The 26,161-nt window shown below is 44.5% G+C and overlaps 1 protein-coding gene across 1 annotated transcript in view; it reads left to right on the top strand.

Moving 5' to 3' along the window:
* Positions 1-23,509, top strand: part of MAML2 (mastermind like transcriptional coactivator 2) — a 209,409-nt gene extending 185,900 nt beyond the window's left edge. The window contains exons 3-5 of the mRNA XM_050334141.1: positions 10,342-10,545; positions 12,885-12,996; positions 18,744-23,509. Of these exons, the coding sequence (XP_050190098.1) occupies positions 10,342-10,545; positions 12,885-12,996; positions 18,744-19,726 (1,299 nt within the window). The 3' untranslated portion in view covers positions 19,727-23,509. The remainder of the gene's footprint in view (positions 1-10,341; positions 10,546-12,884; positions 12,997-18,743) is intronic.
* The last annotated feature ends 2,652 nt before the right edge of the window (positions 23,510-26,161 follow it).

Below are 26,161 nucleotides of genomic sequence, written 5' to 3'. Positions count from 1 at the left end.
GTCTGGTCCAGTGCATCTCAGTGGGCATTGCAGATGCCAATGAAAGGCTCCTTGCTGTACTTTTATACCCTCAACTCTGCCACCAGACAGTGAGAAGGGTACACTCTGACTCCTAAAAAGTCTGATACCAATAAACTGAGTCTTTTCTTAGTTTATGTGTTTATTCGATTGTCTGGGTGTGACCAACCATGTGAAGATGGAGACAGAACTTGAACCTCCGCAGTGCCTCTTCAAAGGCATTGCCAGAAGGCAACACTGTGTTCCCCACAGCAAAGCCCATAGCTTGTCTGGCAGAGTGGATAGCATGAGTATAACAGCCTACCCAGAGCCCCTTACTCCTTACTCTGTGGGTTATTGACTTTTGCTATATCCCAATTGTGGGAAATACCGCAGCAAAATATGAGGATGATTTGACGTAGGAAATCGCATTTGTGTTTTCCCTTACTCAGAGAAAGAAAACAGGACAGCAAAACCCTGTCCACCTGTTCTTTTTCATATGAGAGTAGATCTATTTAAAAACAGGGGTGTAAAATGGGTTTTCACTGCTCTTGCACAAGAATAATACAAAACAAGCAGAAATCATCCAAGAAAGTTTTTGTTGGCATCAGCCTTCCCATTCTCTGGAGTCTCACATTATCTGATAGCTGGCATACGGCAGGCTCTGGATAGTCTGTTATTCTTTCCCACGCTGCAAGATTTGGGCAGTAAATAGCTAAATAAATGCCAGAAGTATAATTCTTTTTTACTTCATCTGGTTTAAGAAGCCTTTCCCCAGATAATTCCTCCCAGGCATGCTCTCCGAGGCAGGACTGGTCCCTGTGGATCAAGCTATTCTGACCTCTCTAGCTGGCTCCATTTAAGCTTTCTTTGAGCCCAATGAGATGCCAGGTGCTCCTTGAAGGGCCTGTGCCATTGTACAGTGGTAGCAGACCTCTGTTACCTTTGATAACCTTTTTCTTCCTGAAGTAGATGCACCATCACGCAGCACTGCCATGCCCAGTAAGGCTACCAGAGGAGCAGTGAGGCAGCAGATCAACTCCCAGGATGGGGATCCTGGCCAGGCAAAGAGCTAAACTCTGCATGACTGAAAGCATAAGTGGGTGAGCTCTGTCTAACCTTGTTACCTCTCAGAGAAGAATAATCTTATAGAATCATAAAATCATTTGGGTTAGAATGGACTTCTAAAGATCATCTAGTCCAACTCCTCTACAATAAGTGGGGACACCTTCCACTAGACACTGTTCCAGTGTTTCGCCACTCTCATCATAAAAAAATTTCTTCCATATATTTAGTCTGAATCTTCACTAAAACTAAAATGTGGGAATAGAGATTGCTAGTCAAGACTGAGACAAAAAGGATGTTGAGAATATCCTCATCCATTCTTACCAGTTTGCTGGTCATGTTCATTGGAAAGGTATGCTTTCCTTGTCCTTCCTTTTCTGGCTGACATACCTGTACAAGCTCTTCTTGTTATTCTTGCATCCCTTGACAAGTTTGGCTCAAGTTGCAAGTTGGCCTTCCTGACCCCATCCCTACACAACTGCGAAGCGATCCTATAGTTTTGCTGGGATACCTGTCCCTGCTTCCACTGCCTATGCATTTCTTTCTTGTCCTTTAATTTGACCAGCAGGTCCCAACTCATCCATACTGGTCCCTTGCCTTCCTTTTCTGAATTCTTACACCTGGGGATTGACAGCTCCTGCATTCTGTGGAAAGTGTCCTTAAAGATCTTCCAGCTCTGTTCTGCTCCCTATTTCCTGAGAGCAGTTTGTCAGGGGCTCTTACTAACTTACTTCTTGAATGGCTGGAATTTTGTTTTCCTAAAGTTCAGGGTCCTGGCTTTACTCTTTGCCTGGCCCAGAGAAGTATTTGGAGCTGCTGGGGTACCCGAGAAAACCACACTGCTTCCTACATCTTGAGATCATAATGAAAAATGAGTCAAATCCCAGGAGTGCTTTTTAGGAAACCTGGTGTTTTCACACTTTAATGAAACTGCTGTTGGCACAGACAGATGAGGGATAGGTAGATTTGTCAAACCCTCAGGCTGCTGCGGCCACTGACACCATTTTATGACACTCATGAAGAGAGTGAAAGGGGATGGCAGGAGCCTAAGGTCTATGTCAATTCCTGCAAATTAACACCCATCAAATTAAGTTGTTTTATAACAAAGACAGTGACTGTTATAAAGGAAGGAGAAGGTCCTTCAGCAAGGAGAGGGAAGACCACAGTTGGGGTTGTGTGATAAGGACTCATTTAAAACTGAGTAGATGGGCAGTTATAGGTGCTCTGTTGAACCCTGCATTGTGCACTTGCACCAGTGCTGTGGGCTGTCATGGTGGGAAACAATTATTGTTGAAACATTTTTTGTCACAGTGGGAAACCGCTTCTCTGCCCAGTGACTTGGTCCACCAGTTATAGTCCTGGGATGGGTAACTGGGAACAAAGAGATCCAGTCCCACCTGAGGCATGTCTCACCCGCAGCCTCAGTCAGTGCGTGGAGATGGAGGTCAGAGCCATTCTTCACACATTGCTTTTCAGTATTGGGCATTGTTTTCTGTCAGAGTTCAGAGCTTAGTTGGTTTAGAAAGTGAATCCCAGGAGGCTCTGGTTTAAGGATGCTCATGTTCTTGCTGTGTATTCTCAGTAGGAGAGTTTTGATCTTAAAATGTATCTCTGATAGTGTTGTCACCCATGTTGTATCCATTTGAATTCAAGTGCTTGGCTCAAGTGATGTGGTTTTTCCATTGTTGCTAGTGTTCTTTGTGCTTAATTGTTTTTTTCTTTCTTCACTGAATATTTTGTTCAAGTTGACTGCTCCCTCATGCACTCTTGCAGCAAAGCTGGCATTGATGGTGTTTGCTTTGCCTTTTTTTATTGCTTGAGGAAAATTTGGGCATTATGTCATCAATTTTTTTTCTTTCTTTCTTTTTTATTTTTTGTACTTGTTATTTAGAAGTGACACAGATATGTTTGAACTACAGAGAATTAATAGGGAGGGCAAATCCTATATGAGGAGGGATATAGAAGGTGCAAAGAAATCCTAGAGAAATGTTAATGGGAAAAAAAGCTGAGGAAACTAGATAATAGCCTGGAAAGCAAGAGGATAAAAAATTACAGTAATTTCCTATAGAATTTTGCATTAATGGTTATGATCAAAAGAAAAGGCATAGACTTATTCTCTTTCCATTAGGTCCGTTAGAATGCAATAGTTTTGCAAATGCTGCGCTTTTGTATACCTGATCTTATAGTGACAGCCCTGTGTGGGTTCAGGTCCGGAAGATGGTTGCATTCACACAGCATCCTACTGAGCTCAATGTCCCTCAGCTCAATGTCCTCCAGCATGGTTTATCTTTGAGACTGAATAGTGGCTTTTGAGAATAAAATTTCCACATATTCCTAGTTCACTTGGCTCCATGTGATCCTAGGAGCCCAGGTCTCCACTAGCTCGGGGAGTTCAGGACCATGCTTCCCTGTATGTTGCCTACGTACCCCTTGATTAGTGGGACTGTCAGAGTCACTGTAGGGTAGGAAACATGAGGATAAGGTGAGATGCCAGAAAAGATACATGTTATACATAAACCTATTATATGTAAAACTTCAGTGTCTTTTTTAGCACTGCTTTGGGAACTGAACATTTAAATATAAACGTGTATATATGAGACTGTCACCTATTACTGAATTATCCAACTCTTCCTCTTACAAGACTCTAGTTTTGCTTGCTGATAGTTCTCCTGTATTGACCTCAGGCTAGAAAATTTTTGGGAAAGATAATAAACATATGGCAATGAGACAAGAACATTTAGATGAATAAGATATACATATACACAGATAATATATGCTCACACTAAAGGTACAGACAGATAATCACAAATGTCTCATTCAGTCAGTTGAGGAAGTTTCCACTGCCTCAGCTGGAAGTTACCACTCCTTAATGGAAGCACAGAGCCTATGTGTACGCACGTACCTTGTCCTGTAGTACTAGGCAAAACAGGTCCACTCATACCAGCTCTTGCTCTAGCTAGAGCGGTGTCAATTTCTTAAACCCCTTTAATTTGTTTTCCTGCAATCATGTGATGAAAAACTAAAGGGTCTGGCTTGTTGCAATGTGGGTATTGCATATTACAGTCATTGCAAATGATAACGCTGAAGTAGAACAAATCATTATGTGTCTGGTCTTGTCCAAAACCAGATAGGAGTCTTCATCATTCGTGCTTATTGGCAAACTTATTTTAATATAAGTTAAAGCTCCTGAGGTATTTAAATGTTGAACTCCATACAGAGCACAGGATAGTACATTAGTACATGGTGTCTCTCTGAACCAGGTATCTTGTCCAGAAAGTGCAAAATGAGGTCACTCCAAGCCAAGAGTGCCACTGTGCCCCTGTGGCTGGATGGAGATCTGGGAGGAAATTCTAGTCCCGTTGAAGTCAGCTGGAGTTTTGCCATTGACTTTGATGGAGCCAACATTCCTCTTCCAATGCAGACATTTCACAATAACCTCCTCTGTTGAACTTTCAACACATGCATGTTATTTTCATTACAAATAAACAAAATATTTCTAGAATGGACACCTTCATATATACATTATGCCAGAAGATGACATTAAAAGTTCACCATGGTGCATGTGGTAAAATACTAATAATCCATCCTTGAAGTCTCTGGGAAAAATTCTGACATGAACAAATCTCCTTTAGGTCATTTTGCCTGAATATACAGCAATCAGATTTACAGCTAAGGGTTTATTATTTTTGCAGAATGCACATGCATTCCGAATTTGCCATGCTCAGAAATGGAGACAAGACTTTCATCTGTGCGCTTGGCTTTGGGAAAAGACATCCCTGTGTGTCCGGACCCGGGCCCTGGTATAGAGCAGACAGGAAATCTGCCAGACTGCCTCTGCAGGAGGCTGCCTCCAACACGTGCAGCAAGGAACAAGAAATGTCCTAATGATTAATCACTGTCAGCCTTTGTTCTCGTTAAAGACTTGATTGTCAAACAAGGCTGGTAATGAGGCACTGTTCCTGGGTCTGTTGCTGTGTGACTGTGCAAGTGATGAATCTGAGCTTGGACCCTGCAAGATGCAGTTCCCACATTGCCCAAGTTTAAGGAGCTGGGTTTGAGAACATTGTTGTAAGACTGCCTGCTAGCGGCTATGGGGCTGTGCAGCTTTCCATCAAGGATTATGGCACGGCTACAAATAAATCACTAATGGCTGAAAATCAGTTCCCAAGGATCTCAGGAGTAAGCAGCTTCCTGTTGGTGCCGAAAAGGCAAAGTGCAATAAAAAGTTTCTATTAAGAATTGCACAAATAACTAACTATCTGTCAAAGTCTTTTGCTCGTGGTTTCTCACCAGTAGTGAGGATTGGCTCCTTTGAGGGATTTGCTCACCCATTTTTATGTGTGAGATTGTGCACAGTGTTACCTATTTCTGAAAGTAGTTATGAGGTACTACTTTAATGTCAGTGTGTCCAAAAAAAAAGTGTCTTTTTAAAAAGCCTAGTGTCCCTGGCTCTTCCAGTGAGAGCTGCAGCAGTTGGGTATGCTAAAATACTTATCCCTGCATGCTGAGTACCTGCTGCATAGCTTGATGTCCAAACCTATCACTCCAGTGGATGACTCACACCATGAGGATTCAGAAATCAGGTGTGTGCTCTCTACTTTCATGATCATTTCCAGCTTCAGTGGAAAGGGATGAGTATGCATTTCCTCTTCGACCTCTGTCACTCCAGTTTGTTGAAGGAGTGACACAGCATTTGCTTCTTTTCTCTGCTTGGATGAAGGCACAAGTATTTCTGGAAGACAGCCTGGGCTTGTGAAATTACAATGCTAGTGTCCCTGATTCCTTGTGTATGTGCCTCGGAAACATGGTTGGCCCTAAAATTTTTGTCCTGAGAGCTCAGATGTTCTCAGGAGAAAAATACAGAAGTTGGCTGAGCCAACTTCTTATAAACATTCCACAAAATTACTGAAAGGAAATATTTTGCAGTCTTCACCCAGCTGTATCTCTGGATATTAGACACAGCAAAAATGGGTCTCAAGATCTTGCAATATTCAGGTTTTTCAAATGCTGTTTGTACATATGAAAGCGATCTTCCTGGAATGCATAAAAATACTCTCTGACAGAGTATTAGGAGAAATTCAGCCTATCTTCTAGATGGCTAATTTGGGAGGCTTTCTGGTCACTCTGTACAACACCCTTAGAAAGTGATCTACTAGTGCTTGACAAATCAAAGTGTGTTCACACTCACTCTTCCAGGCATCTTACTCAAGTGTGACTAGAAGCATTGAAAATGAGGAGTGCAAGGGAATGTTCCTATCATCTAATCAGGGTTCCTAAGTTGATTATCTAAAGTAAACATCTGAAGCATAATTATTACAGCCCCATCCCTCTGTACAGTGAGGGGAGAACTCCAGCAGGCAGTTTAGACAAAATCTGCTCTAAGTTTTTTGTTAGAGACCTAAACTTAGAGGAGACTTGCTTTGATGCGTTCATTCCCGACTTGACGCTGGGCACAGAATGCGTTGCCCCACAGAGGAACAGAAAGGTGGAAAAATTCCCCATCTTTTGAGGGAAAATCTGCAAGAAACAGAAGCTTGCCTTTTGGCACAGATGCCAGGGCTCCTGGCTGGGAAGCAAACAGCCTCTGTGGGCACTGTGGTTTAGTAAAAAAAATTACCATTGTTTCCCTTCTGTACCAGCAAAATTATTCAGCAATTCGAGGCATTTCAGGAGAAAGAGATGAAAGGTTTACCTCTCCTTTTCCAGCCAAATGTCCCTAAAACACTTCTGAACTAAGAATGCAGAGACATAAGCTTTCAAAAGGTTTTCAGGGCTCCTGACAAGCTTTAGAGAGAAAGGAAAATGAGGGGAAAGAGAAAGGTGCAATTTGGTTGGAAAGGTCCAAAGCAAGGAAGGAGAGGAGGGGGAGGGGAGGAAGGGAGGGAGGGGAGGGAGGGAGGGGAGGGGGGAGGAGGAGGGGAGGGGAGGGGAGGGGAGGGGAAGGGAAAAGGGGAAAAAAAGAGAAGTGCATTTTATAAAGTTCATATGTGTGTTAGAAGCCAAAACATCCCTTCATTTGTATGAACAAAAGTCAGCTGCATCAGGGATAGTGAAAAGAAAACTTGGTCTTCAGTGCTTTATTTACTGCTAATTTAAACATTTGAACGTAATGTTCTTTGTGATGCTGATGAACAAAACTCCAGTTGTGCTACCAGCTCTGAGGAGCTCTCACTGACGGCCTCTTTCTGCGTCTCATGGGTTTTATATCTCACTGTAACATCAGAGCACATGATGCAATACACCTGCTTTGTACTTAGAGTGCTGTCGTGCTGAAGTTTCAGCACCACTGGACCAGCTGGGGTTCTGTGGTGCTTGATGAACACTAACTCAGCCCTCAGCTGCTGCCACTGCCCCAGCTGGCACCAGACACAGCCCTGAAAGGGCTGCAGCTCATTTGGAGGGATGTGGCATGCCAGCAAGTGGGGCAGAAACTGGGGGCAAATTCAGATGGACATTTGTACTTGTTGGAGGTGTGACGCTTCCAGCCTTCACTGACACCTGGCTGGCTGCACGGATGTTCTCCTGGTCATGTTGCTTCCTTGGAGGCAGAGTGGAAAGGTTACCTTCCTTGTGCATGGTGTCACTGTGCAGGCAAGCACTTGGGGTTCTGGAGCCAGAGGGATGCTGGGCTGCTGGGCAGAAGGACCCTTGGGCAAGGGGACATGCATGTCTCGCTCCAGGCTTTCTTTGGTCAGGGGTTTCTAAAGTTAAAGCACGTGAACCACAGCATGGAAACCCAGGAATGAGGTTCAAAAGGCAATACCAGCAGATTTAGATGTGTGGAGTTGTATTAAAGCTGCTGCAGTAAAGCCAGGCTTAGAGCAGGATGAAACAGTTCAACATCAGGGATGTTGGAAGGTGCCCTTTGTCCAAGTGCAGGAGCAGAGCTCCACATCGCTGACAGCAGTGTAGCCCTTCTGCTGTCTGATTTGCAGTGCTGCAAGCGGGGGATGAGAGCAAGGCTCAATAGCACTGGTTCATGAAGGGTCAAACTGCTGCACAGCTAATCCCCTAATTTATTAGGAAACTTCTCCGATCCCAACGTGGCTGATTGAAGATCAGCTGGCAGGAGAAGTAACACATCGTAGATTCATAGGTTCACACTGACATTTCATGAACAGCAGAGAAACGACCAAATGCAAAAAAAAACCCAACCTGGCTCCAAATTGATGATTTACACTGTTTTCTCAGGGTCTGTTTGCCAAGCAGCTGGTGTTTTGTGCCAATGGCTATTACAGAAGAGCTTTCTTTGATAGGTACTCTGAATGGACACTACACAGTTTATCTTAAAACAAAATCCCTCCTACTGCTTATATGGGCTGGTAGGGGATGAGGGAAAGAAAAAGTTGGCCTTTGTTGGTTTTTTTAAGCAGGACCATGAAAGCACATTCAGGGGAGCCTGCACTATCTGTGCAAAAATGCAACAGATGAATTCTATTAATGGATGGAACATGTGGCTGGGTTCAAGCTAGAGTTGTCATTTGAATATAGAAGTCAAAGCCAATTTATTGTAACATATTTTTCTTTTCAAAATATTTTAAGAAAGACAAAAAAGTTTGCGCAACAACTTGGCAAGCAGGTCTGTTGAGAGGAGGTATTTTCTATCTTGCAGCTAACATAAGGGCTGAAAAATGTGGCAGTGCCGAGCAATCCTGGATTCCTTCTGGAACTGAAAGAAAGTGTGCAGGATATTATTGTGTAAGAGCCCAATAAATCTGAAGGGTGGGTTTGTAAGACTGCCTTGGGGGCTGCAGGTGGCTCCAGAAGAAAGTCAGGGTTTTTATTTCAGTAACAGTCTTTAAATACTTTATCTAACTAGCTACACACTCATGTGTCCCCATCTAGAAGCCACAGAACTATTTTAAAATAGAAACACCCGTAACAATCATTGCATTTCTTCCTTGCCAGATGGTAGAAAGAAAAGTGGGATTAGTCTGTAGTGAGTGTCATTGGGGAGGGGAAGGATGCAAAAGCTAAGGCACATGGGCTTTCCTGGAGTTTGCAAAGCAAAATGACCAGTCCTTGCTTCACTGTTGGTCAGTCCATATTTCCCTAGATGCCATGGGGGACAGTGGCCATGGAGCAGACTTTTGCTAGGCTGTAGACCAGATCCTGGATCTACACCTCGGTACTGAGAGAACCCCTGCCTAATAGCGAGCATCAGACTCCAGCTGTGGAGTCTTGTGTTGCAAGGCAAAAATGCTGCTGTCTGTCAGGTTACAGAGAGCTATGTGGTTGGTTTCTATGGTGAATTGCAGCCAAGTGGAGGCAGAGAATGGATGTGTCTCATGACTGTTGTGACCCCTCCAGTGTATCCCATTTTCTTTGAAGCTGGGTGGCTAAGGAATACCTGAGCATCGAGTGATCCAACATAGGCTGAGTGGTTTTGTGTATACACAGAGAAAGCTATTTCCTACATTTGGTAAAGGCCCAAGTACTAAACACTGGTGGAGCAAGTAGGCAGAAAACATATTGCTGCTGAGGGAAATCATGGCTGAGAGAAAAGGAGCAGCATATTTTCATTTCATGTCTCATCTTGTATGAGCAAGTACTTTCTGCATTGCTTTCTGCAATGAATTTTTGCCATCCCTTCCTCATGAAGCTGCACTCTGGGAAGAGGAAGTGGGTCTAGATTCCTCACCAATACCAGAGAGACCCTAAAGCACTCTTCAAGGACCTTCCCAGTTACACATTTGTTTTACCAAGGAAGTTGATACACTTTAAGCCTATTTAATCCTGTTGCTAGTGGGAGTCAATTAGCAATCTCTCAGAGATTGCTCTTGTTAGGGAGATGACGGGATGAATGAAAGCAGCACCGTTCACCCCACTGTGAAGTATCAACTTACCACCTCTGTAGTTTCTAAGAATAGATGGCACTTTCAGTAATAAGTCTGTAACTTCTTGCTGCTGTACACCAGATAGTAGGAACCAGCAGACACTGAGTTTGTTCCCTTGTGGTCAAACAAACTGCCATACAGCCCAGTGCATGTTTCCTGAAACATCCCCAGGACGGCTCTGTTACTTCTGGTCATGTTTCCCAAGCTCCTGGTACAATACTGAGGTTTTCCACTGGAATCACCTGGCACATTTTCAGTCTCCCCCGAGCAATGAAGTTATTCAATCCCCTTCTTACTTTGTCAAAGCCTTTGTATCGGTCACTTGTCCTGAAAGTCTGTGGGCTGCGTCCTGAACTTGAGCTAATTACATACAAAAGATTATTTCCCTTTCTTCATGCTTGTTGTTATTTTCATCCTTCACGAACCATTTCTTCTGTTTCAGGATCAACACTCTGTGGTAGGCCAGGGAGCTGGCCCCACTCCAAGCTCCAGTTCTTGCTCAAATCCAAACACTGGAAGTGGTTACATGAACTCATCCCAGCAATCATTGTTGAATCAGCAGTTGATGGAAAAGAAACAGGCTCTGCAACGGCAAATGATGGAGCAAAAACAACTCCTTCTACAGCAGCAGATGTTGGCAGAAGCTGTAAGTTTTCTAATTTCTTATTTTACATGGAAAATGCTGTCATAAAAACAATAGAAAAGAAAGCTAAGATGGGGAAAGAAAGCCCCCTAAACTGTGAGGTCCTTTTGGCAATGCCTAGAACTTCAAGAGTGTGCCTCATATTTTTCAGCACTTTGCTAAGCCCTTTTGAAACCTTCTTCAGTCTATATGAAACAACTTAAATATCCAAGCTACTGTGGTGTCATTACAAGAACAGTCCAAGCATATGCTTGATTTGAGGCATATGGAGGTCGTCCATGGTTTTCTTTGCAAGATAAACCAACATGCACTGATAAGCTACTTCAACCTCAGAGGAAAGTTGACTTCCAGGCTCTTTGACCCAGGCAGCATGGTGTAAAGAGCCTGTGTGTAAACAAGGATCCGGTACACTGATTTTGGGTTTCAGCACAAGTTTGCGTGCTCAGCTGGGATCATACATGAGTCCTCCTTTTTGCATTTCCAGATACCTGTAGTCAGTTCTTCCCCCTCCTTTGGTATCTGAGAGACCAGCTGGGAGTTTCTGGTCATTTTATGGAGCATGGGGGATTGTACAAGGAAATATTTCTCGACTTTTTGATTTATATAGAAGAAAAAAGAAGTTTCAAGTCAGCTCTAAGTGCTGCAGTTTTCTGTCAGAAATTTTAGCAGAAAAAAAAGTTAATTGCTTAAATAGCTCCTCTTAAAAATAAATAGAAAATGAAAATACTCTACAGAATGTGTTTTTTTAATCAGCTTGACTTTGCTGTTGTATTGTGTACATAGAAACACACAAAAAGCTTGCCTACAGTTTCTGAATGCATTGCAAGGATTTCCTGCGAGATAACTTGTCTTTCTTCTCCACAAGGGTTCAGATTTAGCAGGATGTAAAAACAAGCCTTAAAAACCTTAATCAGACCACTCACCCATCATGCATTATGGAAATGCCTAAATACCACAAGAAAGACTCTTTTCCCAGTGTTTTTAAGTGTTCCTGGGAGAAGAAAAACCAGATTTTTCATTGGAAGGTACATTTGCCTGCTCTTGTCAGGCAGAAGATCCTCAAATCACTCTGGTGGACTTCTGTCACCAGCCAGGGCCTGACTCTTTCACACTGGTGAGGCAGCTTGCCATTCTGGCAGCTGAGCATGAAAGCTGGGCGCATTGCAGAGGTGTGAAGCTTGCCCAGCAGCTGCCCAGTAAGAGCATGTGTGCACCAAACTCACAATTTCCTGCCACGGGACCACATGTCCTAAGGTGGTGTTGCTTATGGGTGAACAGTAGCACTCCGAATGCATCAGGTCACACTGATTCTGATGAGAAATTGGCATTGACTCCAGTGCTTGCCCTTTCCAGATCTTTATGACCACAGGACAGCTAATCAGATTTCAATTCAAGGACTTTGATTTCTATCTTCCTCTTACCAGAGACATGTCCCTGCAGGTTCAAAATAATAAAAAAAAAAATTCTCCCCAACTAATATTTTTTTCTTCAATCTCTCCCTTCTGTCCTTGCCCCAATGCTCGTACTCCCAGTGTAACAGGAAAGACAGCATCACGCACATGTATGGGGAAGGACAGGGCACTGGTGAGTGGCATGAAAAGCAGCCAGCACAGCACCATCCTTGCTACACCGTGTGTCCTGCTGGCACCCCTGCTGAGGGGAGACAGGGAGCGTGGACAAAGCAAGGGCTTTGCTGATTTTTCTGGTCACCCCTCCAGTGTAGGAGGAAGAAGTGAGTGAGGAATGGGCATGCCTGTGGATGGGGATGATGAGCTGAAGTCCTCTTTGCCAGCTGCGCGTGCTGAGAGAACTGTGTGGGTGAAATGGGCTGATAGTCATTGACACAGACAAGGAGCAGGTGTCAACCCTTGCTGCTCCCCAGCTGCACAGCTGTGTGCTTGTTTTTGGTTAGACATGGGTGTTTGCTCTGTCTCCGTTCTTTCAGAGAAAGCACACCTAGCTGCACAGACAGGGAGGGAACCCTGAGGAACCATCAGGCCTCTCTTATCTGATTAGCACAGTGAGCAAGGCAGGGTGTACATCAGAAGATACTTTGTACTGCAGTGCAGACAAGGACAGTGTTCTCAGAGGCTGAGAAACTCCCAGTGGTTTTAAGGAAAGTTAAACCAGTCTGAAACACACTGAAAACAGCAAAAAGTTTTCCATATAGAATTTAGTGGGTGATGGCACAGTTTCACAGGTGCCTCTGTGGACCAGACAGGGTGAAAGGAAGAAACATCTTCAGCTTTATACATACTGAGATAACAAAGAGATGGGCAAAACACAGAGACAGGAAAGCATAAGAAAAAGCAAATTAATACATTTCTACTCTAATCCTCTAGGAGAAAATAACTCCACAAGATCAGCTGAACAGACACTTGACACGACCACCACCAGATTATAAAGACCAAAGAAGGAACGTGGTCAACATGCAACAAGCAAACCAATATCCTGGTAAGTGCCCATGGGCTCAATGAAACTGTTTGTTTCCTTCCTTCCTTCCAGCTGGAAGACAATCCAGAAGAGCCATGCATGTACAGATGACCAGGGCATGACTTTCTGGATATCCACTTACATCACCACAAAGGCAGTGGGTGGTGGCTGTTGCTCTCCTGTGCTATTTACCTTACTGTCCTGCACCACTGAGAAGTGCTGATGTATGATCTGGTGGTTCATCCTAGCTGATACTGCCTCTCTCAGATATGGGGAAGGAGGGGTTGGTACCCCTCCCATTAGCACTGTCTGGGGCAGAGGTGCACTGAAATACTTGATGCACAGGTGTCCTCTTGACTATGCAATCTCACTCCATCCAGATGCTTCTCTCATGTATGTGGTCCATTTTGCTTCAGAGAATGAGATGAAAACCATCCCTGCCTTTGAATGGCAGTTCATGTACAGTGTGAAGACCTTCATATTGATTTTTAAGTACCTCACATGGCACCATCATGGGTGGTACTCTTGGTGCGTTTAATATGCCATGGTCATGGCTGGTCTACAAGCAGCATTTCAACAGACCAGTCAAAGAGTAGAGGAAAAGCCCCTGGTTTCTGCCAGAACTGCCACAGGCAGGAAATGCCCAACACTTCAGGACTAGTCCTTCGTTTCAGCTCTTGTGCCCTCACCTCCTTGGAGAGTCTAGTTTCAGAAGCACAGGCCTACCTGTTTGACTTTTCATGCTGTTCACCTTGCTGGCTGGCTGGAGGCCACTCAGAGAGCAAAGGAAAAATGCTGAGGAGAGAGAGGAGGTGGGAGAAATGCAGCAGATGGGATCAAAGGATGTTCTTTATACTGCAAAGTGTCTTTGCATGTAAGTATAAAAAGGATCCTTTGCCTTCTCATGTTATTTTGTATACAACACACTGAAGAAAAAAAGATGGTTTGGTGTTTTGTTTTTCCATAACTGTTGGCTCTGAAGATTCAGCCAGTGATCTGAGTCTTTCCTTCCTACCTGTCCTTTGTAGCAAAACTTTTTCATCTTCTGTTATGATTTTAATGAGCTCTGAAGTGAAGCTCATTCACATGCCACCCCTCTGCCCAACCTGCTGGTCATGGGACCACCAGCCCAGCTCTGTGGGGAAGGGCCAGGTTGGGCTCTTCAGGCAACATTCAAGCACCCCTTTGCTTTGCTTCCAAGTTCTAGCAGTGATAAGCTTGCTGCGGGATGGAAACTGCTGCTGGGAACTGCCACTTTCTAATGGACATGAGTGTTTATGATCTCCAGTAAATCTGCACAAGCGTCCCTGATGCCAGTGTAATAGCCCATGGTGAGGGCAATGCCACAGGGCAGAGAGCGCCCTGCTCGCTGGCTACCTCCTGTGCTCCCAAAACAAATGCTTTGGCAACCCTGGCCGTTTGCTGGGGAATCTTGTGATTTGGTGTGTTGTTTAAAGGCTCATTCCTGGAATCAAATGATTAACTGAGACTCTTGGCTTTTACTTAAAAACATTCCTTTTCTAGCCTGAGAGAGAAAATGGAAGTGACTGCAGCCACATCTGTAAAGGCTCCAAAATTAGTAGATCACCACTGTTATTCGGTGGTTCTTGTTGTTGTTAATCTGATGGTCTCTTTGTCAGTCTTGTGGTATTTGGCGTCCCATCTCCTGGGTTTGAAACATGTGAGATTGGCAGCACTTGTCCATTCAAATCTCAAGTCCCTGCTGAGTGAGCCCTGGGAGGACAGCAGCTTTTCAGGCGAGCCTGGGAGAAAGGGCTGTTCTGGGAGCTTCCAACAAAGCTACCAGACGGAGTGATTAGGAAACTCTTGCATAAGGGAGTAACAGCAGGGAATCTGTTCCCTTTTTCTGGGAATAGCTTTGCTCAGGTCAGGGAAGAAGAGACAAAAAGCTAACTAAAACAACACCGGGGCTTGGAGAAACTTGATTAATAGTTTTATTCCTCTATCCTTTTCCTCACAGTGCCATGTCATGGCAAGAAGCAGGTGAATCAGGTAGGGAAGACGTTTCTCTGAATGGCTGTAGCCTGGGGTGCCCAGCTGCTGTACACAGTGCTTCTGGGTAAGGCATTTCTTCCCATCTGGAAGAAATCAGAACACAAAATACTTGTGTTAAAAATAAAATCATAAAAATAGCAATACAAAGAAAGAGGAAGCTTCGTCTTTTGTACAAGTACAGCCCATGTCCCAGCCACTTGTGTTTTTCAGAGTGTGGCATTTGCAGGAGCACTGGGCTCTGTTCAACAGCTGGCAGGGTCACCCCAGGAGGGGCTTCATCCCAATGACAAGTTAATTAACTCCACAAACTTGTAGTTCCTCTGGAGGGAGGAAACCACCTCTCCCCAGCTTGGTGTTCCAGGTCTTTTGAAATGCCACTGAATTCTGCACCATTCCTCCTCAGCATAAAGGAGCAAAGAATCAGGGGCCCCATCCCTATCACCCCTGTAAAAAGACCGTAGAATCACAAAAAGGTTTGGGTTGGAAGGAACCTTAACAATCATCCAGTTTCAGTCCCCCTCTGCCCTGGGCAGGGACACCTTCCACTAGACCAGGTTGCTCAAAGCCCCATCCAACCTGGTCTTGGACACTTCCAGGAATGGGGCATCCACAATGTCTCCAGGCATTCTGTTCCAGTGCCTCACCACTCTCTGAGTAAAGAATTTCTTCCTTATATCCAATCTAAGCCTACCCTCTGTCCGTTAAAAGCCATTCGCCATGTCCTATCACCATATATCTTTGTAAAAAGTCCCTCACCAGCTGTCTTGTAGCCCTCTTCAGGTACTGAAAGGTGCTAGGTCAGCCCAGAACCTTCTCTTCCCTAGCCTTAATAAACCCAACTCTCTCAGCCTTTCTTCACAGGAGATATTACAGTAGCTCTGAAAATGCACAACCCATCAGCAGAGCCAAATATAGGGCTAAATGTGTTTTTGCCTGCTGAGCACTGATTGTGAGAATTTGATTGTCCCTGTGGAGCTAAAGCCAGGTGGACTCCCCATAGCATCTCCTGTACCAGGAGCTGACCAGCTTGGGGACTGAATTTAGGTGCTTAAGTTAGGACAACATAATTCTTAAGGCAAATATATTCTCTGCAAGTGTCTCCCACTTAGAGCCAGCTTGTGGAACAGGCTGCCTCCCAGGACAGGGGGGAGCTTCTTAATTTAGGTATCTATGTTTATATTAATTTGGAACAAGCACTTTGGTTGTGGAGTCACTCTCAGTGTTAATAATGATTTGGCAAGAGTTAATTTTTAAGTCCTTAAGGAAAAAAAATTAATCTTTTGCATCCATTACTAAATGGAAATAGCATACATATAAAAATAATGCAGAAAAGTCAGAAATAAATGATTTTTTTCTTCAGTTCCAGTCTAAGGGAGCGGAACATCATTATGATGATGATATTTCAACAGGAACAGTATATTAAACAGCTGTTCCTAAACATAGACTTTTAAAATATGTATGCATATGATTTGTCTTCAAGGGTTTTAAAAGAGCTGGCTGAGAGGTTCTCCAAATTCTTAATGTTACTTTTTATTTAGTCTTGAAACTCCAGATCGCCAATGCCATGACAAAAATTAAAAGATTAAGTAGGTTAATGCAGCCCTAGTGGCCTAATGAAGAACTCAGAGAAACTACTTGGGGAGCAAATACAGCCTGAATAATAAAGAACATAGGAAGGGGATATAATTACTATCAAACAATATGGACTGATATGAAAGAATCTTTTCAAATTTGTGTGGTATTTCTTTCAATGAGATGACAACTTGAAGGTAATAGTTGTTCAGATGATGTCCTATAAAGCATCTGACTTCATACTGCCAATTTTTGTTAAGAAACCAGAGTGACACAAAATTAACACAGCTCAAAAGGTAATCGCTGACAGATCTCCAGATATCACTCTGAGCACGGTGTGTGATTGGAACCTAATGCACAAACACTGTCCAAATGATGCCGAACAAGAAAAATAGAGCTTACTTTACATCTATATTGGAGATGTGCAAAAGCTGTCACTGTGACTAGCACTGATGCACAGCTCTGAAATCAAACGTCAAAAAGAGCTTTGAAGGACCAAGGGGCTGGAAAACACGACACTGACTGAGACTAAAGTTTTCAGAGAATGCTGCAGGCATGACACAGTCTTGAAGCACCTGTGTGGGAGGAAGGAACTGATGATGAACCACCTGATAAAATTCATCACACAGACCAATATATTCAATGAAAAAGTCGAAGTTAGTCAAATTCAGTCTGGTTTTGTTGTATGTATGAAGGATCAAACCAAGGCAGTGTCCTATGTCCAACAATTGTTACTAGTTGCTATCCGTGAAATAGAAAATCTACAGAATTGTATGTTCCTTCCTCTGGCAGAGGCTCAGGGAATTCCCGAAATGCAATGGTATCTTGCTAGCCAGCCCATTCAACTGGTTTTCTCACGCATTGGGAGCCACACAAAGTGATATGAGAATTTAGCTTGTACTGTGCCATGTGGCAAACATTTCCTCAGCTGACCCATACGCTGTGTGAAGAAACATCTCCTTTCGTTAGCCCTGAACCTGACTTCTCCAAGCTGTGCTTCCCGCAGGGCTTGTACTGGAAGCAACAGTAGCAAAGGGAATTAAGCTATGGAGCAGCTGATTGTGTGCACTTCTCCACAGTGCCACCTACAGCATCCATGTCTGGAAAATGGTTGTCTTCAACCAGCCTCTCAGGGATTAATTCAGTCTTGCACTGCATAAGCAATCAGCCTACAATGGCATAATTGACTTACCATGGCCTCAAAATAGAGATTATGTAGCTGCAAAGGTGCTGCAGAAGTGAGCTTGTGTCCAGGTTTGGAGGCTGAAGGCCTTTTTTTTTATGATTCATTGGCAGGTGTCAGGTACAGGAAAATCCTCCAGTGGGCAGAATTAGCCACGAGTGGTAGATTTGTGCCAATTCATAACTCATAGGTTTCTGATGCACAGAAGGTGAATTTCATGTGCTGCAAATGCCTGCATATCATGTATGGTTCCCTTGTGGTCAGATCAGCTTCTGCAGGGACAAATGGCCATAGTCCATTTGGAAAGAGAGTTTAGAAGGGCATCTGAGTGGGACTCCCCAGGTACAGCACTGAGTCAAGTTCTTGTACCTGCTCTGCTGTTACGTGGGAGGACAAGCAGGTCACAGACTGGGCTGAACTGCTCTCCCAGCACATGGCTGCAGATATGTGAGCTGCAATCTCAGCTCCCACTGTCATCTGGGACAGGCATTCCCAGAAGGGATGGATACTGCTGCTGTAGTTGAAAAAGGAGCCTGATGATGGTGCCTCTTGCTCCCCATTGTCTTTAGAGGGAGTCAGGATGAGCCATGCCCAGCAAGGAAGTTCTCGATCTCTGATCACTAAAACAGGCTTTGTTCTGTCTAAGGTGTCTGGCACTTCTGTAAAAAAAGGCAGAGAAGTCTTCTCTCCTGCCCAGTGATTCAGTCTGTCCTTCTCAGCTTTAATATTTCTCTTACAATGAGCACCAGTTTTGGCTTATCTGCTGTCCTCTGAAGGGATGGAAAGATCACCAAGGGCTTCATATAGGCCAAACCACCCTTTGGATGATAGGTATCTTGAAGGCCTTGAGCAAGTTCTGGTAAGTCCTCTTAAGAGCACAGTATCTTCTTCAAGAAATTCTGCTAATAAAAAATAGGATTTTTGACCTGTTGGTATATGAATGACACCACTTATTGATACACTCATGCTTGTTGTAACTTTTGCCTTTTCTTTCCAGGTGGTTCAGCAGCTGTGAGCATGAGTTCCAACAACATGTCCTTATCCAACCCAATTTCAACTCATAGCATCATGCCCCAGAGCTCCAGTCTCATGTCCACCGCCGCTGGAACCCGAATGCCTTCTGTCCCTGCTGCTCGGAGTGTGGGCTGCTACGGGAACCTTCCCTGCAACCAACCAAGTGCATACAACGTGACTTCAGGAATGAATCAAATGCAGCCACACAGAAACCAAAATCAGGTTCTGCCCAGTCAGAATAACCCCATGGTGTCCCGACAGCAAACCATGACACAGGGAAACAGTGTGACAGCCTTTGGGACGGGGTCAGTGGTCAACACTCAGCAAATAAGGCCAAGCTTGAACCATGGAGCAACAGGTATCCCTGCTCAGCGGCCGGCCAACGTGATGATCACAGCTACTGCCACTGCCCAGAACTGGGCCCCACAAGAAGCTGCAGTGAAGCAGCAGGATGCACTGAAGCCTGCAGGGGTCCGTTTCCCCACTGGCACTCCATATCCTAACCAGTCTTTGCAACGCAATGTAGGCAACCAGCATTTTCCTCAGCGGGCACTGGTACCTCCTAACCAGTTAACAGCGGGAGTCCAAATGAGGCCCCCTCCAAACCCAATGCACCAGACTCTAAATGGACAATCTGCTGGCTCACTACGAGGGCTCAGCATAAGACCTAACCAGCTGAGAGGACAGACTATGCCTACCTTGAATCAGCCAGGAACAAGTATGACACCGCCGTCATCTCTGCCATCAACTGGTTTCACATCTACCAACCAAAACTCTAGGGGTTACCAAGGAGGTGATCATGGTAATGACCTAGCGTTTGACTTTCTGAACCAGCAAGGTGACAGTATAGGACCTGCGCTCAACAGTGACTCGGACTTTATAGATTCTTTACTGAAAACAGAACCTGGTAACGATGACTGGATGAAAGACATCAACCTCGACGAAATTCTAGGGAACCACTCGTAAGTGACAGTACTAAGAGGGAACCAGATGAAGAGACAGCAAGGACATTAGCTTTCTCTAGATGCCAACAACCTGCTTTATTAATTTACACTCCAGTAACTGGGCTGTTCTTTAAAATACCACATAGGGTAACTGCCCTCTTTGAAGAGTTGCTCTAGGAACAAAATTGAGGTTACCCCAGATGAAGTGATAGCGTAAGTGATATTCCTGCCTGTCACAAAGGAGTGAGAATGCATGAAGGGTCTGTTCCCCACACCAGTGCCCAGCGCATTGCAAACTCATCAGTTCTTCTCACAGGGACTGTGGGGAAAAATGTGTTTAGCTTCCCACACATGGAAGCACCAGACAGTGGTATGGGTTGTGGAACAACATTTCTCTGAGTGCAAGTAAGAGCCCCAGTGGTCCAGAGCTCTTCAGTCATCATGTTCGCAGCCCTTACCTTCCCTGGGACTGCAGCCCTGACAGCATCAAGCCCTGTCTCTCATGGCATTACAAAAACTGTTTACTTCTGCTCCATACAAACTCACATTTGCTTATTCAATTATTTTGTTATAAACCCTCTATCTTTTCTAGCACACAACAGGGTAAGTGGTCTTATCCAAGAGAAGAAGGAAGCAGATCATCCAGCATGTTACTCAGTATGCTCTAGCATTTGCATTTTCCCTTTCATCAGTGCTTGCAGTGAGTATCAGAGGACGATACTGTCCTGCCAGTAACACAGTCGTTTTGGGCATTGAGGGAAATACGAGATGAACTATTACCAAAGCTCAGGATCCTCCCTTTGCCACCCTGCCCTACCCCAGGGACTACAGTGACTTAATGGAGAACTTGAGTGAGAAGGGTGCTCACGATTTGACCCTCACCAACTACTTTCCCAGTCCAGCTTAGAGGAGGGCAAATGCTCAGCTAAGCCACTGTCCTCATTTTCATCTTAAACCTTGGTGAGTGTCAGTTAGTTCAGCCCGGTCCTTTTCTATCAAACAGGTTCACCCCAGAAGAAATGCCATCGTTTTTGTCTGGGGAGAGGCTGCCATTTTGACTGCACAGCATTTTGGCTCCATGCTTTTTTCCTTTGGTATATGAGGGGAGTTGAAAGAGTTCCAGTGATGGCCAAGGTCCCCACAGCCTCCACTGGGTGGAGTATGAGAGGCTCTGCCCCTGAAACTAGCATGCATTTCAATTATAGCTCACAGTAGGAGACTCCACTCAGCCACGTCTGTGCTTGTAGATGAAACAGTTTGGGGAAATATTTCTGGACACTGGACTCAATCATCTGTTCTGGGTTTGGTGATGGCCCAGCTAACAGTGCCCTGAGCAATTTCGGTGCATCACTAGGAAGATATCCTGGGGCAAAGACTATTCCCACAGATAGTTTGGAGCCACCTTGCCTTGAAGGCTAACAGAGCAGAGCAATAAGGATACAGGTAGTTCCACACCTACCAAGGAACAGTCTCAACTGTGTTAAATTTTTTGCTATAGACTTGGTCAGTAAGGACATCAGAAGGATATGCTATGTCACTATAAAGCAGCTCTACAGTGATTCAGACAGGATTCATGGATGGGAACAGATCTTGCAATTCAAATGAAAATGCTGTTCTTTAAAATGATGTGGTGTGACGTGTTTCACAGCCTCCTCTGAATTAGCTAAAACTAGATGTGGCAAAGGAATACAATGCCTATGTTCGCGTGCCTTGGTGCCAAGAGGCATTGCTCTGCCCGTGCAAGTGCTTTATTCATCCTTGTTAGTGGCAGCGGGATGAGTAGACTATCTGACAATAGCCTCTGCACTTATCTGACCTATTTCTTGAGAGAGGTTTTAATAAGGCTTTTCCAGTCAGCTCACCCTGTCATTTCAAATGGGCACAATTTTTCAAGATGTTTCAAGAAGCACTGTCACACAAATGAGCACTAGCACCTCCAGGAAAGGTGTAATGTGGGCATTTAGTTAGACATGCCAGTTGAGGCTGTTCATTCCCAGAAATGTTTGTCATAAGAGGGACAAGAAAGCCTGCTGAAGAATCCCTTCTGCCACTCCAGCTAGTGATCATTGCACACCCCTGCACTGTGTAACATGGTAGCTCAGCTGCCCAGAAAGCTCCCCCTTCTCCCCAGTTTTGGCTGGGGTGCATGTGGTCCCTTTGATACGTCAGTACAAGTTTTTCCAAGTCTTTGAAGAACTTTTCAGCTCAGATCACTGGGGTCCCACCTAAGTTTGGAGAGATGCAAATGCAATCTAACAAATGTGTCTCCTGTAGGTCATGCAAAACTAGACTGAAATAGTAGCTACATGAGCTTGAAGCAGAAGGAAGATTGGCTCATCTGCCTCACACACAGGCACACACCCCGTTTACGAGCAGGTCAACAGTGACTGCCAACACCCTGGTAAGGAACAAGATGACTCTGCAATGGACGCCACTAAGGCTGAGGCTGAGTTAGTATCACCATGAACAATGGTCACCGAAGTCTGGTAACTTCAAATACCCTCACACACCATTGAAAAAGCCACCACTGCTTTCTATATTAAGAGCAGACTGTTTTCCAGATCCTCAAATGATGTAAAAAAATTGTTCAGCTTAGGAGCTGATCCCATGGAGTCAGGAGTTGGACTCAGTGATTCTCGTGGGTCCCTTCCAACTCAGGATATTCTGTCTACTCTGTGATATCATATGGTGGTGGGTTCAATGCTGAGTGTTTTCTTGTTGGCCTCAGCCTAGAGTGGAAAAGACACTGGGCTGTGAGTGCCATACCTGGGAGCAAAATTTTATCCTGTCTTAAGTAAATTAAAAAATGGTAGAGGCCATTTCCAGTCCTGTAAATATAAGCCTGATGTATTTGAAATGCAAGCTTGTAAAGACTCTTGCAACCAAAACTTGAATCCAGTACCATTTCTTCAGAACACTTGTATCTGAATGGAGCTAGTGTCTTTTTTCTCTTTTTTTGCAATGGCTAAGTGCACTACCCTTATAGACTATTTTTCATCATTGACCGGGCACTCTTCACAGTATTGGGTTGTAAATATAAAGAATTATTTGTTTTGTAAACTTTTGTAAAAACAACAACAAAAAGTAATAATATTTTGGTAGGAATAATAAAAATCATATTATTTGGGTTATATTTATACATATGTGAAATAAATATACTATCAAAAAGTTGTATTTTATACAAAAAGTCAACGGTTACCTTTTGTATTCTATATACAAAGTTTTGTATGATACAATTGTTTATTTTTATCTGCAGACTTCAACTTTGGGTTTTGGGGGAGGGCAGAATGGGATCATGGTTGAATAGCTGGGTCTGACCCCAAGCTCACTGAAATCGATGGAGTCTTTCCATTGCCTTCACAGGGCTTTGAATCAAGCCTTTAAATTACCTTCAGATATGTTTAACATCTGAAGCTCTCTGGAAACCTCAATATGAAAACATTCCAGGTTTCAAATTTTTTCCCTGAAAAAGGCTTTTATTATTATTATTATTATTATTATTATTGTTATTGTTATTATTGTTATTGCAGCTGTTGGGATGCAGGTGGGACCTATGTAACTGTCATGTCCTTGTTGCATGTATGTCTGCTTTATATTTTCCCCATATTATAAACCAGTGTTTCTCTATACAGACTGAAAAGATGCTGTACAGAAATGTTTGTGTTTATGCATTTTTACATGTGGCTGTATATACCTCCTAGTACTATGCAGTGACACTTATTTGACTCCATTTATTTTTCACCTAAACATGAATAGTATGTTTTTCAGTAGCTATCAAACTCTGCCAATAAATCAATCAAAATTATCCCAAGTGTCTCTTTTCTTAATGTGAATTTTATACTGAATGTCTGTTTAGTCAACTGCTGGTTTATCTGAGTAAATTAAAATTATGGTGATATTTTAGGAGGGGGGTGAGAAAAATGTACATGTGGTAGCTTCTAGGAGCTCAGCCTGCCTCTTTGCAAGAGAGCTGTGATGTTTTCCTAGTGACAGAAGACATAGTTTCATTACCAGCAAGGGTTAACAAGTAACGGTTAACAAAAAGTGGTATTTTAGCTCCTGATGAATGGATTGATAGTCTTGCAGCACAGCAATTTGCTCTGGGATCCTGCAGAAGTTAAAGCCTGAGAACTGTGAACCCCCAAGAGCTAGGCACCCCAAGAGGGCTGGCCAGGTCCCCAAGCCCATGCCATGCCCTGCCCTGGATCATGCCCTGAAGATATCTGCCCCTCTCCCCTCACTAGCAGAGACCCCTAATGAGATGCCAGATGCCCTTCTCCCCCTTTCCTCCTTACCTGAACGCATTACACCTCATTCTAGCCTAAAGAGATTTCACTATATACCAGATCACATCGGGTCCAGACTGTTTCACACAAATATTCATCCCTACCAGGCTATTTTTAGCAGGTCAGCACCGAGGAAGTGATGTCCTATTCCTCGAGAGGCTTTCTGGGCTCCATCTCCAAGTGGGCAGCTCTTCCTACCCTACAAACTGAGCAGAAGGGATGGTGGAAGGGGATGTTTCAGAGGGACAAATGTCAGCACATCAATGCCTGTGCTCAAAGGCTGCCTTGTGCTATTTTCAGATGTAGAAAAAAAAAAAGGGCTCCCCACAACTTAACTGCTTCACTGCTGGTTATGATGCTCAGGGACTGCCATTCAGTGCATCCACCCTTTCAGTCCCCTTCTGCTCACCTTCCCCCAAGAGGTAAGTGAGGAGGCACCCTTGGCTGCCCCTCACAGCACCAGCTCAGCTGGCTGCTGCCCTCATGGGGTTTTTTGCTAGTGTTGCTCGGTCCCTCCATTGTATCTCCCACCCACAAACAGCTCCTCTGTCCTTCCCTGGCATCTGGCGCTTCCACTGGAGGGATGGGGAAGGATGCTGGCAGGTGCCCTGCGTCCCACCACACCCGCCGTGCCCACGTTCCCAATCCTGGATGGACACACTGAAGTGAGGAGGTGCCCAGGAGGTGCATGGCTCTCTCCTCGCTTCAGCATCTCCAGCGCAGGCGGCAGACAGTGCTTCTCTCGCACTCAAGGGGGGAAAATAAGGTACAGTCCCACTCATCTGAAGGTAAACCTGAAGCAGGTCAAGAAACTCAAGCCCTAAAGGTGCTTCTTTGTCTATCCTTGCTGTAAAGGCAGAAGTCAGGGCAGGTGGGATGTGGAACCCTCAGGCAGGGCTGCTGCCCACCTGAAGAATGCACATCTGTATGAGTGAGCTGAAAAACAGCCCGGGCCCCCTCCCCATCCCTGAAGTGTGGTTGCCTCTGCCACCAGGCTGTGAGGGTCCCTCGTAGTGCTTAAGTGCAATATCTGCCCTCCTACAGGTCGCACCATAAAGAGGCATTCCCACTGTGGATGCAGGACAAGAGAGATAGGATGGTATAATAATATGGACACACCCAGTACCACGTGGTTTCCATGAAAGAAAATGTCCCCAGGACCGTATCCTCTGCCCAGGGAGATGTAGCCAGCGAGACCACATGGAAGGGGTGTGAGACAGGGGTGGTAGTGAATATTTTGCCTGTCTGGCCAGATGCAGCACAGCAGGAATTGCGCCAGACCCAGATGAGGGCTGACCTTTCCCATTGCATCCGAATCACTTGGTGGGAGCCACTACCAGCACGGACGGGCAGACCAGCCGAGAGTGCTGCTCCCTCCTACGGCAGCATGGAGGTCTGACAGCTGCAAGAACGAGGGATGGCAGAGAGACGAGTCCTCCTGCCAGAATAAAAGTTTAGACCACAGGAAAACCTTACTTCATCCTTATTTTTAAATTGGGCATTCTGGGTCATGCAGACCAGTTTGACAGACCCTCTGTACTAGGATTCCAAATCATAGCCCAAGTATCCTTTTTAACAAAATACAAAATTTATTTAATTGTTTTCTTGTTCGCAAAATTGTTACAAGCTAGCTCAACCAGAAGTTACTGTCGTAATGGAGGAATTGCAGGGTGAAATCCTCATCCATATGCTCCAGAACAGGTCATGCAAAATGAAAAAAGTAGCCTGATTAGGACTTAGAAATATAAGCTTTAAAAAACCAACCAACCAACCAACCAACCAACCAAAAAAATCCCAAAACCACACACACACACACACACACACACACACACACACAGAGAGAGAATATGAAGAAGAAAAAAGAAACCCAACCCAAAGTAGCAATTGCCAATCTGGCATTTTCATTACAAGGAACTACTTTAAAAGAGCCAGAGCTTTAATTATTGCTTTGCCTGTAATAACTCAGCCTCCTGTGGGCTGAAGAGTAATTACCCAGGAAGTGATGGCCTTTTTGAGTGGACATGAAGATCTTTGTGTTGCTGGTGTGCTGTGTGCCTGTGTACCAAGGCTGGATGGGCTGCTCCATCACCCTTGGGATGTGCAATGGCAGAGCCAGCCTGTGCCTCCTGAAGCAGCACGGATAATGCCCTGCTTGGCTTTGCTGGCATATG

The sequence above is a fragment of the Myiozetetes cayanensis genome, unplaced genomic scaffold (genome assembly GCF_022539395.1).
Source record: "Myiozetetes cayanensis isolate MyiCay16 unplaced genomic scaffold, myiCay2020 scf5-8, whole genome shotgun sequence".
Classification (NCBI taxonomy): domain Eukaryota; kingdom Metazoa; phylum Chordata; class Aves; order Passeriformes; family Tyrannidae; genus Myiozetetes; species Myiozetetes cayanensis.
This window is presented reverse-complemented; position numbering and strand designations above follow the sequence as displayed.